The sequence below is a fragment of the Varanus komodoensis genome, unplaced genomic scaffold (genome assembly GCF_004798865.1).
Source record: "Varanus komodoensis strain SLA01 unplaced genomic scaffold, ASM479886v1 scaffold36, whole genome shotgun sequence".
Lineage (NCBI taxonomy): Eukaryota > Metazoa > Chordata > Lepidosauria > Squamata > Varanidae > Varanus > Varanus komodoensis.
Genome location: NW_025335873.1, coordinates 330,770 through 345,361, shown reverse-complemented (window position 1 = coordinate 345,361; position 14,592 = coordinate 330,770). Strand labels below are relative to the sequence as shown.

General features: G+C 55.7%; 1 protein-coding gene across 1 annotated transcript; it reads left to right on the top strand.

The window, feature by feature from the left end:
* The first annotated feature begins 53 nt into the window (after positions 1-53).
* Positions 54-13,037, top strand: CEL (carboxyl ester lipase). Its single transcript, XM_044440040.1, has 11 exons — positions 54-264; positions 2,292-2,442; positions 4,695-4,817; positions 5,143-5,340; positions 5,699-5,829; positions 6,202-6,309; positions 7,190-7,307; positions 8,230-8,416; positions 9,813-10,016; positions 11,344-11,541; positions 12,766-13,037. The coding sequence occupies exons 1-11, from the start codon at positions 199-201 to the stop codon at positions 12,956-12,958; spliced, it is 1,677 nt and encodes a 558-aa protein (XP_044295975.1). The 5' UTR covers positions 54-198; the 3' UTR covers positions 12,959-13,037.
* Positions 13,038-14,592: the final 1,555 nt, after the last annotated feature.

Below are 14,592 nucleotides of genomic sequence, written 5' to 3'. Positions count from 1 at the left end.
ACCAGCTGTTGGGCGGAAGAAGGAGCCAGAAGCCATCCTGTGTCAAGGTAAAACAGACCTACCATTTGCATTGATTTCTGCGCAGAAACGGTGGTGGCGTTGCTCGCTCCTCCCCTTTGCTGGTGCAGTAAAAACTCATGCCTGACTCAGGGTATAAAACACCCAAGAGTACTGAGGCAGCCCTACTCAGACCACAGCATGGCTCGCTGGGACATCGTGTGTCTTGCCTTCGCCTTCTGCCTGGGTGCAGCAGGAGCTGCAAAGGTAACTGTGGCTCTGACTGATGGCACAAAAGCAAAAACAAAGTCCGGTGCTGAATTTGGGAGAGCAGATGAGTTGAATGGCTTTGCTAACTCTTTGTAAGGCTCACAATCAGGGGCAGCATATAGGGCAGGCATGGCTGGGCCCCTGTGGATGGCCCGCACCCCAGCAGGTACCCACTGAAAAAGAGGGCTCTTCCTCTTCACCTTTGCAACCTGCTTGTTCACCTACCCCTCGCTCTGGCCACGACAACGTGGCAGGTGTGGCCCCGGCCCTCTGGCTGTCAGGCAAGTGGTAGAAAAGACGAGGGTGCAGAGCAGTGGCGCCTGGCGATCAGGACAGCAAGAAGGTTGACTGCTGAAAGGCAGCCCTTGATGGGTCCCTTGCCACGGCCTTCAAAAACCTGCAGCTGGGACTGATTATGTCCGAAGGTCCTTGCTTCTCCTTCCAGGAGACCAAAGGGAGTTGGTATTTAGGGAAAGAAAACAAGCCATACCCCATCCCTCTGCACATGGCAGGCCATGATGCAGGATGAGGTCAGACGGGAGTCAAATGTCCAAAGAGCACTTGGAAATTAACCTGGTCCTTCTCTAGCCCTTTGAGGAGAGCCCAAAGGACCAGTCAAAGATGGCGGTATTCGTACTTCAGCAGGCTAGTATATTTTTAATCTACATTTGGCAAGGCGTCATCTCATCTGAAACATCCAGTCAGAGTTTGTGTGTTGAGAAAAATCCTTGGATTTTTGTCTCTTGGCTCACAGGTTTAATATTTTTATCCAGGTGAGGGGGAGTGAATCATCTTTCTGCTGGAGCAAATGCCTGAGATCTGGAAAGGGGGTGGGGGCCGTGGGAGGCTGGGTTCATTGTTCACCCTCTCTCCTTCGTTGGTAAGCTCCAAGCAGCACGTTTGCCTGATTATGCCAGTGGCAAGTATCCGTTTTTGTATCCAATGGTGCTCCAGAATAAGAAACAGAAATGCGTAGCTTGCTGCACCTGCCAGTGCCAGACCTGGAACCCCAGAACCAGTGGGCCCCTGCTCCAAGCGATGGGCCCCAGCCGCCGCCACGGTCGCCAGGGGTTGGCACTGGCGGGAACCAGCGTTGTTTCCCGGGACGTTCAAAGGCTTTTGAACACGGGAGCAGCAAAGGACTGGAGAGGGGAAGAGACGCGGCCGAGGGCAGCCGTCTCACTGATGAAGGAGCAGCTGCACGTGGTCCTGCAAGCGGCCGTTTGCCCCACTGGCCCTAGAAAGAGGGGTCCAGTGGGCCACCGCCTTGCTCAGCCCCGCCACTGCCCCCTGCAGCCCAGCCTTGGGGACCACGGCTTCCCAGGGTGCTGGCAGGAGTTTTTCCGAGCCCACCTTGCCTGGAGATGCCGGGCACTGGACCTGTGCTGCACGTGAAGCAGGGACTCTGCAGCTGCACAGGAGCTTGGGTGGCCCAAGGGGGGTCTTCTGCAGAGGCACTGGCTGCCAGGCGTCAGGCAGCTGGAAAAGTGGGCAGGGCCTTTTTTGTGGTAGCCCCCTGACTGGGCTGTTTTCTCCAGTGAGATCGGCTTGGAATGGCATGTTAGGCTACCAAGCCAAGGCCTCTGTGCTTGTCCAGCCCTTTAACACGCACAAACTGCTGCTGACTTTTTGTGATGGGGCTGTGGGGGAGGGCAGCCTGATCAGTAGGTTTTAATCCCGCTTCTGGCTCCTTTCAACAATAGCCCAAAGGCAAAGGCAGCTCTGCTGAATGTCATAAAAATGCCAAAATCACTTTAATGGAATCCCTTTGATTAGGTGAACACCAAGATCATTAAAAATGCACAAGCTTTCAAGCTATCCAGGTCTCTCTATCAGCCAAAAGGTTGCAACAGACAGATTGGCAGGGCAAGTGGAGTCTTTCTCCTGTTCTCACCTTTCAGTGTAATGTTGTTCCCATTTATGTATTACTGTGAGCTGCCTTGAAAACCTCGTTGCAACTCTAAGGGGGCCACATTTCATCAGAAGAATAACATATTTTTCTTTCCTTTGTGGCGTGAATCTAGCTGGGCATTGTGAACACGGAAGGCGGCTTTGTGGAAGGTGTCAATAAGAAGCTGGGCCTTTTTGGGGACTATGTGGACATCTTCAAAGGAATCCCCTTTGCAGCACCTACAAAAACCCTGGAAGACCCTCAGCCACACCCTGGCTGGCCAGGTCAGGGAAGGGCAGCGGGTTGGCTCAACTAACGATGATAACGTGCAGCACCTTCCAGTCACTGAATGCACATCACAAATTTGTGTGCTGGGGAACCGGGCAACAACTTCCAGGTTCCCGGCTGTCAATTCCCACCTGTTGCAGTGGAGGAGAGAGACTGCTGCTTGCTGACAGAGCGGCTGCTTTCCCTCCTGGCCTCAGTTGCTGGCATCTGCAGCTGGGTGGGAAGGTCTTGTGGAGAATGACTTCCTGCCAGAGTAGACCAGGGTGCCAAGCCCTTCTTAAGCCCAAAAGACTATTTCTGTTTGGGAAAAGCACTTGGAGCCACATCCTGATGCTAGGCGCAGACCAAGCAAGCCAAGTGTGCCGGCATTCTTTCGTATTTAAGCTTTTCTTTCTAGTGACAAAGCTTAAAGAGAAGCGTTTCAGCTTTTTAAAATGGAGGGAAAGTGGCCGAAGCTGGGCGAACACCCCATGACTGGCAGCTGGGGGGAGGGATCATGCCGGGAAGGGGATGCGACCCCTTGCGGGACCCTGAGAGGTCTGGATTTGGCCAGAGAGGCATGTTGAAGTAATGGCCCCCAATTTATTCCTGCTCTGCTGCATTCCTCTCTCGGGGGAGGTGAACCAGAGCGTGGATTTCATGCATGCTAGTAAATTTTCCTAAACAAAATTTTCCCCACAAAATTTTGCTTCATTCCTCCTGATGTTCATGAACATGGGGAGGGGCAAAATGGAGCAGTGCGTTTCTGCCCCCCATCCGCACCTCCACCTCTGCCAGTGACTGGAAACAGTATTCTGCCACCTTTTTTTAATTTGCTGTTTTCCAGAGATTTTGCAGCACTTCGCACTTCGCACCCACGGGAACCCGAAACAAACGGCACTGAGCGCCTGTCCCTAGAAAGCAGAATCCACGTGGCAGTTCTGCACCATGTCCTGTGCTCTCTGCAGAATCGTTTTGCACACAGTGCCCAGGAAGGGGGGCAGCTGCATGGCAGAGCTCAGCCCCTGCATACGGGAAGTCCCGAGCTCACTGCCCACAGCCTCCAGGTTCCCCCCAAAACCGCAGAGCCGCTCCCAGTCCCCGACTCGTGAACCACATGGGTTGGTGGTTTCCTGTGGCTTCGTTGGAGCCGGGGCCAGACGAGGGCAGTGGGAAACTTGGAAGTGCCAGGAGCCGGGCAGCAGAACCTACGGAAAGGCCCTGGTCAGTCAGGGAGGCCAGGGACCCGGAAGATGCACCAGGGCGGAACAGGGATGTGGCCAGGGACGAGCTGAGGGCCTAGAAGAGGAAGTCACGCAGGTGTGCGTACCTTGAGGCAGGCCAGGCAAGGTGCAGGGGCTGAGATGAGCCAGGGAGCCGGTCAGGCGAAATGCAGGAGAACAGGCAGCAAGCAGGAGGACGTGCGCCATGCAGGAAAGCTTCCTGGGCAGGAGCTTGCCTTTGCATGGCTCCTCCCCAGGACTCCCACCTGCTGCTCATCAGGAGGCTGCGCGGTCCTGCAGGGCCTGGGCCAGTCCTGCGAAGGACTGGAGGCTGCCCTGGTTCGGGCCCCAGAGCTGCCCGGACCCCGGCAGTGTTGTGGGAAGGGCCGCAGCCTGGCAAGAGAGAACCTGCATGGCAGCATGTGGCCTTGCACTCAGTCCCTCGCAGGCAGGCTGGGAAGTCAGACGGGTGGCCTCTTCCGCCTTGGAGTATCTGGCCTCCCAGAGTAGCAGCCTGGGCAGTACAACATCGCTACTCAGCGGCTGGGTTCTGGTCAGATCTTTAGTATCCCTTGAGTGTGGGCAGTTGTTGAAACATGGGTTATTGTGTGCTCTGAACCCAGCCGTGCAAGCAAACCTGAAACGAACAAACCCCCCCGTTCACAGCCCAGTAACGAACAATGAATTCTCTTCAGGAATAATTCATGCTTAACAAAGCAGGGTTTCTTAGTTTGAGGGGCAGTGCGGTCTAGCGGTTAAGAGCGTGGGACTGGAACTTGGGCAGTCTGGGTTTGAGTCCCCACTCGGCCACGGAGCTCATGTGGTGACTTGGGGCCAGTCACAGACTCTCAGCCCAAGCTACCTCGCAGGGTTGTTGTGAGGATAAGATTGCGAGCGGGAGGAGGAGAATGATGTAAGCTGCTTTGAGTTCTTTCAAAAAGAAAAAAAGCGGGATATGGACGAGTTGAATGTGCATTATCTTGGTCTGAATCCAAATAGTGGATCCGTAAGGAAAGCGCAGACACATGCCCACCATTTCACTCCAGGCACCCTGCAGGCCAACGAGTACAAGAAGCGCTGCCTGCAGTCCACACTTACCCAGACAGATGTCCGTGGCAGTGAAGATTGTCTCTATCTGAACATCTGGGTCCCCCAAGGGAAAAAGGAAGGTAAGGCTGATTGCCGAGGCCCAATCCGGGCCTTGACAGACTTCCCCTCTGGGTTTTGCAGGAGGGTTGGCAGCCCTTGGGGCTTCTGCACCGGGTGCCACAACGGCTAGTGCAGCAGCTGGCGTGGCGTGGCATGTTCGGGTTCCACACCACGGTCGGGATTTCTGCCCATGGACTGCTCCCCATCCGTCTCGGGGACACGTTGGGTTGCCCTGGAGCATCTTTGGCAATGCATGTGGGGGGTGTCGTCCTTCGAAACGGTGGTGCCAGTGTGTCTCCTCTCTGTTGCACTGTCTGCCTGCCCCCACTCCCCTTTCTGCTTCAGTCTCCACCAACCTGCCAGTGATGGTCTGGATTTATGGGGGAGCCTTTCTCTGGGGGGGTGGACAAGGCCCCAACTTCCTGAAGAACTACCTCTACGACGGGGAGGAGATCGCCACCCGCGGAAACGTCATTGTGGTGACCTTGAACTACCGCCTCGGACCACTGGGCTTCCTCAGTACAGGAGATGCCAGCCTTCCCGGTGAGAGGCCTCTCTGGGTGTGTTTCTAGCCGCCTCCATGTCCCCCACCCACCCCGTCTCCCGTGTCCGTCTCAGCTCGCTCAGCGGGACGAATCGGAATGCTTTTAATTTCTGGCAACACAGTTAGCATTAAACAGCAAGTTCAGCTGCTGTAGACGTGCTTGTACAAATGCCAGCAGTCTCACGTTTGCAGTATCATGTTTGATATTGTTTAAGCTGCTTGCAAATGTTCTGGTCATGAATCATTCATTTTAAGAGGGCCAGGTGTTAAAAACCAGGTGCCTAATCAAGTCCAGCTGTTGGTGGACGACCTCGGCCGGTCAGGGATGCATCTCCCCCTCTCTCCTTCCCTCTCAAGGCAACTATGGCCTGAAAGACCAGCACATGGCCATTGCCTGGGTCAAGAGGAACATCAAGAACTTTGGCGGTGACCCCGACAACATCACCATCTTCGGGGAGTCAGCTGGAGCCACAAGCGTCTCCTTGCAGGTGTGGGGCTCTTGCGGGGTCCTGGGTTGAGTGGTGTGGTGTGGTGTCCTTGGGATGGAGTCACCTTTTTTCAGCAGGTGTGCCTGCTCTCCCTGTGCAACCAGGTAGGCCATCTGGGTCACCGAAAGGACCCAGAACGGGACAGCTTGGACGTGAGGCTGTCAAGCGAGTCCTGCAAGAAGCACATTCCTGTAAGAATCAATCTGTGCTGCTCGCCCCTTTTTGCACTGGAAACAGTTCTTTGAGAATGTCTAACAAGCTGCTGTTACGACACTTGTATAAGCAAATGGTGACTTTCTGCACTGTTCTTGTTTCACTGATAATTTTGGATCGGAGAGGATGTTTGATGCACTGGCTCTCTCTGCACTGCAGACACTGTCACCGTACAACAAAGGACTGATCAGACGGGCCATCAGTCAGAGTGGAGTCGGGCTCTGCACTTGGGCCATTCAGAAGAATCCTCTCTTCTGGGCCACCAAGGTAAAATGCCGTCCAGGCAGGTGGCTAAACATGGCAGGGCGTGTGGAGCGCTTTTCCGAAAGCTGAATGCTGCACCAGTAGCGGCGTCTGGGCTGCTGTGGCCGCCTGGGGTCTGCCCAGGCTTGAATTGGTCCTGGCCTTTCACTGCTCTCCCCCTTAGTAAAAATGAAGTTAGAAAATCACAACGCACTGAAGCCAGAAGGCAAGGGTGCAGAACGTCTTTCTCCCAGGGAGCCAGATTCCATTTTGGAGAAGTTCTCAGGCGAAAGGCAAGCCAGCGTATTTAACCTCAAAGCTCATATTGTCAGTAACCATCCCTTGCTGAGGCCTTTCAACTCCATAAAATGGGGGAAGCGCCACACAGAACCAGCAACAAGCGAATGATCTGTGATTGGGGGATGAGGAAGGAGGCAGAGGAAGGTTGGGGTCTGAGGTTCTGCCATCCTGCTTTGCCTCTCCATCTGTGTTGGCCTCAAGACTGACCACTGAGGCTCTGCTGACAAGCCCACCCCATCAAGGCCAGCTAGATGGGTGGGCCCAAGAGACAGGGACTTCTTCGTAGTGGCTCCTGTGGAACCCAAGGCTGCTGTAGAACTGTCTTGCAAGGGATGTCTGTTCAGGAAGTGAGCCTGTTTGCTTTTAGACGGGACTTCTGTTCTGCTTTTAAAGATGCCTGGCTGAATTTTAAACAGCTGCTTTAAACTGTGTTATATTTTTAAAATGTATTTTATCTGAAGCTGGACTGGACTAGGGTGCTATTCTGCCTTTTTGCTTTAAATCGTTTTTATGCTGCTGCGCGTGAGCTGCCATGAAGAGAGCACTTGCTTTGAAAAGCAGCATGAAACCGATTGAACAAATGACTCCAACGTGTGCCTTCCAGATAGCACAGCATGTGGGCTGCCCCACAGACAACACAACGGTCCTGGCAAACTGTTTGAAGGTCACCGACCCCAAAGCACTGACGCTTGCCTACCACCTGAACGTGCTTAACCTGCGCTGTAAGTTCGTCGGCCTCGGGGGCAAGGGCCACCACATACGCCCTCACTCTGAACAGAGCAGTATCCATAAGCGCCCCCAGAGCAGCAGCAGGCGGCTCAGTGCTTACTCTGAAGCCGCCCGGGAGAAGGATGTGTGTTCCTGTGCACAGCTCGGCATCGGGCTCCTTTAAGAGCGCGGCAGGGCAGGACTCGCCCTCCCCTGCCCCTTGGGGAGCACAGCCGCTGTTCCTGCATGATTTATAGATGGGCGTCTTGGCTGGAAAGAGAGGAAGTCCCTTCCGAGAGATCGGAGGTGGGCCCAGCATGTGGCCTCAGTGAGGGGAAGGGCTCCGCTGGCAGGCACTCCATCCGCTGAATTGCGCAGAGCGCCCCTTCCCACTCTCTCCACCACGGTCCCCTGGGTCAGTGCAGCACCCTCGGGGGCTGGGGGGGCCTGCCGTGGGGAGCGTGGCTGTGGCAGTACGCTGCCAACTGTGCTGTCGTTCCACCGTAAATCTGGATCCCGCCCATTGTGGGAAACCTTGTCTGAAGGCGGGCCAGTCCGCCGAGGCCCGTGAGCGCACCCGTGGCCGGTCCCAGTTTCGAACAGGTCCTTGGGCGGGAGCATCCCCCGTGCAGTGGCCATCGACTGGTCTGGCTCCTCTTTCTTCTGCAGAGGCCGTGCGGCGCCTCCCCTCTGCCTGCACCCTGCACCCTGAGCCAGAACGAGGGCCAGGAAGAAGCTCCTCTCAGCAGGGCCTGCTGGGTGAGGGCCTCCTGCAGATGCCCACCTTGCCCGCGGGCCCTCCAGCCCCTGGCCCCGTTCCCCCTCCTGTGCCTGCTGCGAGGATGAGGCGCGTCACCGCGTGCTGCATGCAGCCTCCCTCCCCGGGGAAGCCCTCCGGTCCCCAGGTGGCGCAGGCATGTTCTTTCCTTCCTGCAGACCCGCTTGTCCACTATCTCGCCTTCTCGCCCGTGGTGGATGGCGACTTCCTCCCGGATCACCCCGAGAAGCTCTTTGCCAACGCCGCTGACATCGACTACATCGCTGGCGTGAACAACATGGACGGGCACTTCTTCGCCGGCATCGACATGCCTGCCCTCAACCGCCCGCTAGTGAAGATCACGGCGTAAGGAGGGGAGCGGGCGGGGGCGGGCGGGGCGCGGGCGACGGCCCCGTGCGGGCGGGCTGGGCCTGCTCTAGTCCGAGGGCTGCATTCAGCTCGGGAAGCTCTTGAGAGCGGCACGTTCCGGTGCTGAGCAGTGAAAAGGGCAGGTCCGGCAGCCGGGGAGGCCAGCTCGTTCAGCATAAAGCTTTTCCCGGCAGAGCCACACAGAAGCCGGGAAAGGCCGAGCCATTGGAGGTGGTGGGTGTGGGGTGGTGGCCGGGGAAAGGGGGTGTGGCCCTCAGAGGAGCCCCAGGGGACTGGATGTGACCCCCACCCACACCTGAAGCCCCCCATCCCTCTGGTATTTCCATTTTTAAAAACTCCTTAGGAGAGGAATAGACCTGACACAGTTTGAACATGTGTGGCATCTTTTTGTTGTGCTCATTGTCCTTCTTATGAAAGGGTGGTGTTCAGGTTAATCCATCTGACTTCCCGTATCAGATACATAATCCTGAATCCAGCATTGATTAAACTGGCAGACAATGGGGACAGAGCATAGAAAGAGAACACCAAAGTGAATTTCAAAGCTGTGCTGGATATAAAAAGTCTGGGGAAACACAAAGGCATTGCTTGTGTATCCGACTGGTTGTCTATATAGCCGAGTGTTAGTGACTATCTGGATGTCTGTGGATACTCGCAACAGCACTCTCTGCCCATGTTCCCCAGCAACACCCTGCCTCTCACCCTGGGGAGAGCATGGAATCATCGCCAGCAGGATCCCCCCCACCCCCCCATACGTTGCCCAGCCCTTTTTTAAATGATGGTGAGCCATCATAACCTCTTGTGGGAGGGACTTCAGCCATTTAACTGCTGCGCAAAGAAGTCCCTGCTTTTAAGTGTCCTGAATCTTGCATGGAAAAACCTCACGGAATGGCCCTCAATTCCGAGTTTGGAGGAAAAGGTCCCCCCATCTGCTTCCTCCATACCATACAAAAGGGCTCCATCCGGAGCTGAAAATAGCGGCAGTGTTTGTGCCAAGTGAGCATCCGGGAAAAGATGGTGTCCCCCTGCCACAGCTGCCTTGGCAGGGTGCCACGGTGCCGAGACCCACCTGGAGGTTAGCTGAGAGCCACACGTGGCCCAACACACAGCTTGAGAAGCCCCCAGTCAGAGGCTCGGGCTACGATGTGGGAGATCCCAGGGGAGGTTCGGTGGGTGACGTCGGGCCAGCCACTCTACACCCAGTCCTACCTCGTAGGGTCGTTTTCAGCGGAGAGCCATAAACGCCCCCATCCGCTGCTTGGAAAAGGGGTGGGGTCAGGCTCCAGGAACGTCGATCCACGGGGCGCACGTGACGCAGCCCAAGCGGCACCGTGCAGAATGCCCACCTCCTCCCGCCGCTGCTCTTGTGTTCCAGGGAGGAAGTGCAGAATGTGGCGACGGGGCTGGCCGTGGAGAAGGGAGAGGCCGGGGCAAAGGCCGTCTTCTCCCTGTACAGCCAGGTGTGGAGCAGCACCGTGGACCAAGAAGTCATGAAGAGGACCGTCGTGGACATGGAGACGGACTACATCTTCCTGGCGCCCACCCAGCGGGCACTGCAGCTGCACAGCCAGCATGCCAAGTGAGGCTTCCGCAGCGGAGCGCCTGGTTCCGCGAGCAGGAGCAGAGCGGGGCCGGGCGTTCGCCTTCAGTGCTCCGGGCCGGTCAGGGTGGAGCTGGCTGCTTCCGGAGAGGTGGAAGTCGGGGCAGACCTGCCGGTGCTTGAGGGAGGCGGGCGGAGGAGCCGGGGGACCCTGCAGGTGCCTCCAGACCAGCAGCCCCACCTCCACACAGTTCGGCCCATGGGCTCCCTCAGCAGCCAAGCCACTGCCTCAAGGAAACCCACACGCTGGGCGTGGAGGCCATTTGGCTTGTTCAGGAACTTGGGGGTGCCCCACAGAAACTGGGAAATGTGGGGAGATACTGGTTCGTATACTGGTGGCAAGCAGTCCCAGAGCCCAAATCCTTGCATAACCGAAGCAGAACCATCCACACACGGGTTCGTGAGGGAGATGGAGGCCGAGCAGGAGCGGGGAGACACCAAACTACACAATCCCCATTTAAGGGATTTGGGGCAAAAAATACCCCCACGTGGCTAGAGCAGAGCACGTCGTACCAGCTGCTGGTTGGGGAGGAAGCAAGCGGAGGCTCGAATCGTGGGGGACCGGAGCATGTTGCGAGGCATCCTCTGCACAGCCGCCGTTTGTGGGAGGCCCGGCGGCTTCTGCAGGTCCCCGCTGCTCTGAGGCTTTCAGAATGACGCCCTCTTTTAATGACTCGCTGGCCACTGGAGTCAGGCACTGGGTGCATCCAGGCGGGACTTGTATCTTGCTAGTTCCCTGCTCAAAACATGAAGTTTTGCCAGACTGCTTCATCTTCCTGTTGCTTTTTGCCTCTTTTCTTACCAGAAAGAAGAGGAAAACAGACTAGGGAGGCGCACGGGGCCCCTTGGCTGGCAGTGGGAGGAGCCCGCCAGGAAGGGAGGGAGGCGTGGGGAGGTCGGCCTCGGCCACGTGCTCCAGGCACGATTCTCCTTCTTGACTGCAAGCTCCCTCTGCTTGCTATTCGCGTGGAAAAAGTGTGTTTTGCAAACAAGCAGCGCAGGCTTGGGAATACCGGGGCCTTGTCTGGAAAACACGTGTGGGGCCCGTTCTGGTCTTCAGCAAGGGAGCATTACATCCCTGGATGCCCCTTCCCTCTGGCGGAAAGACTCACGGGCCACCCCAGCCCTCCGTCCACCTGTGTGGCAGCTGCGGCTCCCTCCCCTTTCCACCTGGGCTGCTGAAGATGGGTAGACGGAAGCACTTCCGTGCGTGCGTGGGGGGGGGGGGGGGGGGGGGCACATCGTGAGGGCCTGCGGCTCTGCTCAGTCACTTACCTTCACCACACGCCTTTTGCTCCCCGGTCAGGACGGCAAAGACATACAGCTACCTGTTCTCCGAGCCGTCGCGGATGCCCGTCTACCCCAGCTGGGTCGGGGCAGACCACGCCGACGACCTGCAGTACGTCTTTGGGAAACCCTTTGCTACTCCACTGGGCTACAAGTCTCGGCACCGGACCGTGTCCAAGGCCATGATCGCCTACTGGACAAACTTCGCCAGGACAGGGTAAGCGGCTCCCGTTCCTCACCGCAGCCCTTGGCAGGCCGCAGACCTCCTGCTTAGGCCTCAGCTGATGGCTGCCGTGGGTGGGTTTCAGAGCGTTGTTCGATCTGAGCAGATGCCTTGGCTCGGCTGACCTAGGAAACTGGTCTGTGAGAAAGACTCTGTAGGAGATGGTGGCTGTGCCTGATTCGGAGCTCTGGCTTCCGCCGTCAGCTCAGGGCCTGGGTACACTGGGAAGCTGCACCTCCTGCTTCCCAGGAACAAACCCACCCGCCGGGGGCAGCTCTGACTCACGTCTTGGTCTGCAGGGAAACCAGCTCCAACTGACAGTTGGATGAGAACCATGAAAGGCAGGTGAAAACCTGTGCTGGGCCCATCCATTGGCCAAAGGAGCACTGGCTGCCACTGGCTAGCCAAGCCAGGACACCAGCAAGGGAAGGCCTTTGACGGCCCACCTGTGCTCGCCATCGTGTCCTGGCCTCGAAGGCCTGACCGCCCCCTTCCCTCGTCTCCTGTCCTTTGGCCTCTTGCAAGGGCAACTTGCAAGGCTGAAGGTGGGCCTCCCTGGCTCTTTATGTGAACTCTTCGAGAGATAGTAACTGAAAAGCCCAAGAAAAATGCAGCAAAGGATAATAAGAGAGGAGAAGGTCCCTCACTATGTTACGCACAGACAGACCTTTTCCTTTCCAGGCCTGGTTTCAAATGCTCCTAAGATTCCAGAATTCAGCAGTGGGGGATGGAGCAGAGGGCCTCTAAAACCACGTGATTTGCTTGTGCCCTGGAATGGCAGCTGTGCTTCCCACAAAGATTGCTTTGCGGAGCTTTCAGCACTGAGTACGGCAGCCCCAAACTGGACACATAGGATGAAGTTTCTGGGGCCCTCCAGATAATAATAAAGCGCGCCAGAGGGTCTAACATAAGGGAAGGTGGAGCCAGCATTCGATTCACTGCTCCACGCACCACTGTCTGTGGCACCCCTGAGCTGAGGGGCCTATTAAGCCCCCGCGAGTTCAAGGTGCGGCACCAGCCACTGGTAAAACCTCACTGGGACTAGTTTGTGAAGGGCATCATCAGGTACGAAGCTGAACTCGCTCTGACTCGTCCCTTTGCCCAGTTCTGGCCTGCAGGTCGCACGATGCCACGAAGCACAGCAGGTCGCAGATCACCTGCTACTGTGTGCGCTTCGTTCCTTGGACGGTGTGTTTTACTATTTTTCTCCTCTTGCAGTGACCCTAGCAAAGGGTTCTCAGACGTCCCCATTGCTTGGGTGCCCTACGACATTCAGGATGGTTACTACCTGGAGATCAATGACAAAATCAACATTCAGTCCGTGAAACAAGGGCTGCGGTCACCTTACGTGGATTTCTGGAACAAGGCCTACCGCAGCCTGCCAGATGTCCCTGTGACCCTGGACCTGTAGCAGCACCAGTGCGGGAACAACCGCCTCCATTTGTAGAAGAGCGGAAGGCAAGCTCTGAATAAATCGATCTTAACTCTTCCGTATGTCACATCTTTGGGTGCATGGTTTCCCTTCTGTGGCTTCAGGCACTTAGGTTTCCTTGCATTTTTGGTAAGTTTTATTTCATGTGGCATTCTGTTTGGCTCTCCTGAACGTCCTACCACTCAGTTTCATGGGAACATCCCCTGCGACCTGGTTTTATAAAACCAGAGGAGAAACGCTCTCTCCAACTTCTTAGCCTTCTTACCTCAGTTCTGCTTTTTGGGGAAAACATACTTTCCTTGGGAATGGCAAGGATGACCACTGATAGGATAATCCCACTCAAGCCCTGCCTGCCCCCGAGCAGAACTGCATATTTGACCCTTTCCGGCCTCTTTCCTGCCCAGCACGCGTTAGCCATCTGCGCTGATGCTTCCAAATTGGCTCGAGACGACAGCCACAAAATTTAGCAAGAAATATTTGATGTACCTTTTAGCTTTCTTATTTAAGCCAGATGGAAGGAAAGGTTATTGGCCATTTTGAAACTTTTGATGCCCCACTATTTTGTGAGAACCACTGGGAAGGGGAAAAGCCCATTGCGTCTCAGAAAGGAAAAGCTTTTCTCCTCCAAGAAGGCTGTCGTGCTTTTCAGCTACGTTTCTGTGGCCTGCTGCTCTGGGCATCAGATACACGACGTGTTCACTGCCAGTGGCCAAAATGCTACACCCAGCCTGGGTGGAGGGCGAGATACGCCAACTGTGCCATTGGAGGAAACTGAACTGCCAAGAAAATACAGGCAGTGATCGTACCTTAACAGTGGCCATTAAGAAAGCTTTGCTGGGGAATAGCACAGCCTTTAAAAAGGTATTTCTGGAAGGAAGGAAGGAGTTTCAGCTCCAAATCACTGAGGTGCAGTCCATCAAAAGAATCAACTTGGCTTCCTGTGGTTGGAATAATTATAAGGCCTTATTGGTGCTATTTTTAAATCACACACTTGGTATGCTAACTGTCTCCGCAGGAGCTTTTGTGATTATCAGGGCCTCTCCATTTCCAGTTTCCACTCCCTGGGGAAACAGAGTTTACATTGCTCTCCCTCCACCTCACCAGCCTAAACTCACAAACACTTGATGCATCTCATGAAGTATACAAACTATGATAGCTTCTGCCAGAAAAAAAGGCCAATCTTTAAGATGCCTGGCATGCCTTTCTTTTTTGGGGATGGGTGATTCCAATTCCCCTGATTTGTTTCCACTTTTCTTACTGGCTCTGTGCTAAGGGCATCAGCTTCTCCTACACATGTCCAGTTCAGTTCCAAAAGAGCCAGGGGCTTGGTTTGCATGGAAGCAGTGTGTCCACACTCATGTAAATTGGATGTTTCTAGTTCTGCACATAATTTTACCAGCCTTGGTCTTGGCCTCCCCCATGGTTGTCTTTCTAAACTAAAAAGCTGGAGTGGGATCCAGCTTGGGGTACTTTGCGCACAAAGTCCCGGGTGCAAACTTGGGTCCCTGGAGTGGAGGGCAGCTGAAGCCCAGAGCAGCACAGGTGGAGGTTGCTGGGTCCAAATTTCCATCTGCTCCAGCCAGCAAGGATGATGGGAGCTGAAGTCCAGGGAA